General features: G+C 35.4%; 1 protein-coding gene across 2 annotated transcripts; it reads right to left on the bottom strand.

Annotated features, from left to right (window-relative positions):
- Positions 1-835: 835 nt before the first annotated feature.
- On the bottom strand, positions 836-3,517 carry LOC102223653 (C-C motif chemokine 25-like). 2 transcript variants are annotated; one of them, XM_005806369.3, is made up of 5 exons: positions 3,408-3,517; positions 2,969-3,069; positions 1,689-1,806; positions 1,366-1,477; positions 836-1,282 (listed from the first exon to the last, which is right to left on the bottom strand). In XM_005806369.3, exons 2-5 carry the CDS (start codon positions 3,030-3,032, stop codon positions 1,274-1,276), a joined length of 303 nt encoding a protein of 100 aa, XP_005806426.1. In that variant the 5' UTR covers positions 3,033-3,069; positions 3,408-3,517; the 3' UTR covers positions 836-1,273. The 2 variants fall into 2 exon arrangements, with proteins under 2 accessions (XP_005806426.1, XP_023194834.1); XM_023339066.1 differs by having other exon boundaries at positions 3,416-3,473.
- Between the last annotated feature and the right edge of the window lie 975 nt (positions 3,518-4,492).

The raw sequence follows: 4,492 nt of genomic DNA, 5'->3' as shown, positions 1-4,492 counted from the left end.
TTTTAACAGTAGTGAGAAAAGAATCTTAATAAATCTCAATCTAAGACAGATTTACTCACTTTCTTATTTTCAATTTTTCATAAAAATGTTCAATAAGAAGGGAAGTGTACATCATTAAGACAGCTGTTTGAGAAATTATGAGACTGTTTATGTATATCAATATAGTTTAAAATAAGTCATCAAGACTACATTGAAATAAAACTTTGCAAAAGAGAAAGAATAATCAAATCTACAACATAAATTATGAGAAAATATCACTACATCAACTAATTTTAAATACACATTAACAGCTATAACACATCAAATAACTTTAATAATTGTGTATTTACTAATCATAAATCAATATGTTAAATGATACATAATGTGCTAATAGTGATGAATTAACAAAATATGTTAATGACATTTTATGACTAATATTCACTTAAATACTCATCCTTTATATTGCTAAAAATTTTAATGAGAAACCTTCACTTTCGTCAAACATGCAAGGTTTTAACACATGAACAGTTTGGAAGTAATTCTTTAATCCATCCACATCATACTTGACTACCTGTGTCAGAATGCAGTTCGTTTTTAACCGTACCATCAAGCTTTGGAAAACAGGCTTTAGTTTTATTGAATTGAGAGATTGTGCAGTTATTTAATGCTGATGCCTAACAACACAAATACGAGATCCCTGGGGGGAAAGCAGGACTTTCTTTTTTTCTTTCTTTCTTTCTTTCACTTCTATCAACTACTGGCTCAAAATCAGGTCAGGGCCGAACTGATTTAAAACATCTTGCTGCGTGTTGTTCGTATTTGATTCAATTAAGAAATAGTAGGAACACAGTTTTTGTTTTTAATCCACTTTTTTATTGTAGGAAAAACAATGTACATTTAGTGTGGATACAAAAATAGTTTGCTGTATATATGCATATATCTATATAAAAAAGAAAATCAGCTTATCACAAAGGTGTTTCTATTTATTGACACAGATTTACTCACATTTTAAAGCTGCCAAAGAGTGGCTCATTCTTAGCAGGTTCTACACATCATAGAGAAATGGACAGTATCATAGTAATGGCTCATATAAATGAAATTGTTGATACTGGCTATAACTTTCATGATAAACTATGATTGTGCTATAAAGGACTGCATACATGTTTTATATTCACTCTCAGCAACAGGAAATATAAAAATAAGGAAACACAATCCATGTGTTTAAAGATGACAAACGACGCCTGACAGGGAGGTGAAATGACCCCTTTTCTCTCTTCTCTCTGGTATTTCTCCTTTAAGGACTCTGCAAAGACAAATGTTTTACAAATGGTAAAATTGTCTGGTAGGCGTTAGGACAAAACTGCAGGACTGTATTGTTTTTCTTACCTTTTTCAGGTTTCTTTTACCCACAATTCTCAACTGCTCCTGCACCCAGGACTCCGTAGGATTGCCACAAAGGGTTTTCTGAATGCCATTGCGCCTCTTTTTCATCGTAAACCTGCACACAGCAGAAACGTTTTATATGTACTTCTACCATCACACCTTTTTTCTTTTCAGATTGCACTGCTTTGATCTGCCGCTGGACCCGTTCACCTGCTCATTAAACATGTTATTGCATTTTCCCCCCAGAAGCTGCCAGTTCTAACAATGCCACTAAGCCAAAGACCAATCAGGCAGGCAGAGAACAGGACACAACATTTGGTACTCACACAACCGCTCTGATGTTGCAATCACCATCTGTTTCCTGTATCCTGTAGCTCTCGATGTTCCTCTTTACACCTTTTCCAACCTCTCTAACATAGCCGAGGCAGCAGTTGTCGTAGGAGCCTGGAAGAGGTGAACAATGAAGAAAGATGCAAAATGTTAAGCATTTTTTAAAGAGATGCAAACTTTTTTAGCAGCTGGCTGGATCTTTACTTTTTTACTTAATGTTTTGGTATAACATGAAGTCTCTTGCTGTGAACTCTTTCCTCTTTTTTTCTTTTTTGGCATCGAGTTGTGAAAACATTGGGGCTCTGAGCCAACACCATCCGGGAAAGCTCCTCCCCAAGATCCTCATCATGAACTTAAGAAGGGGCAATTAATTAAAAAATAACACCAGAATGTGAAAGCATATCTAAACTTAATGTGAATGCATATTTAAACTTAGACTTTGAATCTTTTATTCTGCTTATTTCTACTGCCCTGCTCTGCTGTGCATCTATGTTCTGTGAGCATTAAGACTTTCAAATTAATTAATCAATGTTTCAACAATTAGAACCAAACATTGTTTGCACACTGCAGCTAATGTAACATTATTAATCTTTTTATAATAAAATTTCTTTAATAAACTAGTAGCTTTGTCATGTGTGCCTGCTACTTCTGAGAGGTGATAGTTCAAATATTTCAGGGAGATCTGAAGTCTAATGGTTTGACTTGATAATACCTATTAAATTCATCTCGATATAACAAATTTAGTACCTCAAACTGTTTTCTGACACGTACGGAAATTAAACGACAGGCTTGCTGCATCTCTCCCCATGAGAAAGTCATTTTGAAAAGCAAGTGCTTCAGCTATTTAGAGCAAGCAGTTTTTCTCCTGCATTAATCACATCTGTCATCACCGCCAAGTGATCCACATTTGACAAGTCCCGACAGGTGCAACCTTAACGTGCTGTGGTAAAAGCCTTTCAAGAAAATGATGCCATCGCTTTGAAAAACAATTGTTTTTTGGGGGGGTACCACATGTCTTCAAATGTCCTCACATGTCTTCAAACCGCATGTCTTCTTCAAAGACATGCGGTTTGAAGATCAGTTCAATAAGATTTCAACTTTTGTTTCACCAAAACCTCTAATTTCCCCAAGTCTTTTTTTCAAGTTCTGCAAACACAAACCCTATATGGTCTAAATAAAATAAATCTGCCCAACACTGACTCAGACATTTAAAATCAAATTTAAAATTAAATTCAGAAGAATTGCATCCCACTTACGGCTAATATTGTCCACTCACCTTGCGCCACACTCAGGTACATGCAGGTGAAAAGCAGAAGGATGGCAAGAGTTTGAAACTTCATGGTTGCTGCGGTTCTCGCTGTTGCTATTTGCTGTTCGCTGGAAAAGAGAGAATATCAATAAATCAAACAACTCCCCTTTCATACACAGACAAATTATTTCTATCAAAAGCCCCCCACATCTGTCCTCCTACACTAAACATGCTCTGACCTCTGATTAAGTATATTTAATTTGTCTGGGATCCAGCTGTGTCCAGCTGTTCCTTCTCCAGCACACTTAGTATTGTTTACAGAAATCTAGCAAGATCTGAAAAATTTACAGCTCCAACTCCCTCGCACCACTTATCTATGGCACAGAATTGAACTCAGTCTCTTTTACAACATGTTTGCAAAACCAAGGATTGCAAAATTAAGAGAAGAAGAAGAGCTAAAACTCACGTGCTCACATTCAGGACTCCACACGACGTCTTGAAGAGAAAATCTTTTGCTCTGACCCAGTTTGCTTTGAGTCCGTATTCTTATAGTCTGCCTTCCCCCTTGCTCAGTCATTACCACACCTCCTCCGTAGATGCTATCAGTAGATCTGCAATTTGATCTTTGTGGAGTGTGAGCCTCCAAAATGAGTCATGTCATGAAAATGAAGCACATCACCACAAACAAATACACATCAATTCCACCCTCTCGTAAAACTGGAATATCGATTTCCTCTGTTTTTTCCAACATGTATGAATTGGATATCTATGTTATGGAACTATGGAGTGCTAAATATTGATAACACTTCATATCAATTTTTTTAACAAAAAGTTTCCAAATGATAAATCGTCCTGACTCTATGAAAAAACAGTTGAAGCATTGATATGCTGTAAATACAGTAATTACTTTTTTGGTTCAGTTTTGTTAGCCTCAGACATTAATTAAATGCTTCTGACAACAAGAAGCAGACTTAAAGATCTCATATTGTGAAACATCATGCCCTGATCCTAAGAAGTTCAAGAACAGATCACGGACAAGTTATTGACATCTGGATAGGGTCACAGAGTAAAACTTTGATGCTCCGGTGCACCACATCGACAGACATGATCAAATGAAGACAATGCAGAACAGTGAGGAACCTTCCTAAATAGGGATACATCTAATTAAAACTACTTCAACTAAATTAAACAAAAAAAAGACACAAAGGCCTCTAATATTTATCATAAAAACAAAACACGTAGTTATGATCCCTTAAACTTTTAAGAAAAATTATGTGTGGACTAAAGTAAACACATAGTTCAAGAACAGAATTATTTATTTCTCATATTTCTCTCCAAAATATGAGAAATAAATTATCTTGCTGAACTGATATTTAAAAAATCTATTGTCTGAACTCCGACTAACACTTAACAAAGTCCTACTTGCGTCAACAATCGTATTTTGATGATTTAGAAATGTTGAAAGTTGCACTGTGAACACTGAAATACAATACTAATACTTTCTGTCATGACAAACCTTGAATGTCTTTTATTAGATGAAACGATTACATG

Source organism: Xiphophorus maculatus, chromosome 9 (genome assembly GCF_002775205.1).
Source record: "Xiphophorus maculatus strain JP 163 A chromosome 9, X_maculatus-5.0-male, whole genome shotgun sequence".
In the NCBI taxonomy this organism is placed as follows: Eukaryota; Metazoa; Chordata; class Actinopteri; order Cyprinodontiformes; family Poeciliidae; genus Xiphophorus; species Xiphophorus maculatus.
Note: the sequence above shows the minus strand (reverse complement) of the source record. Positions and strands in the feature narration are given on the sequence as shown.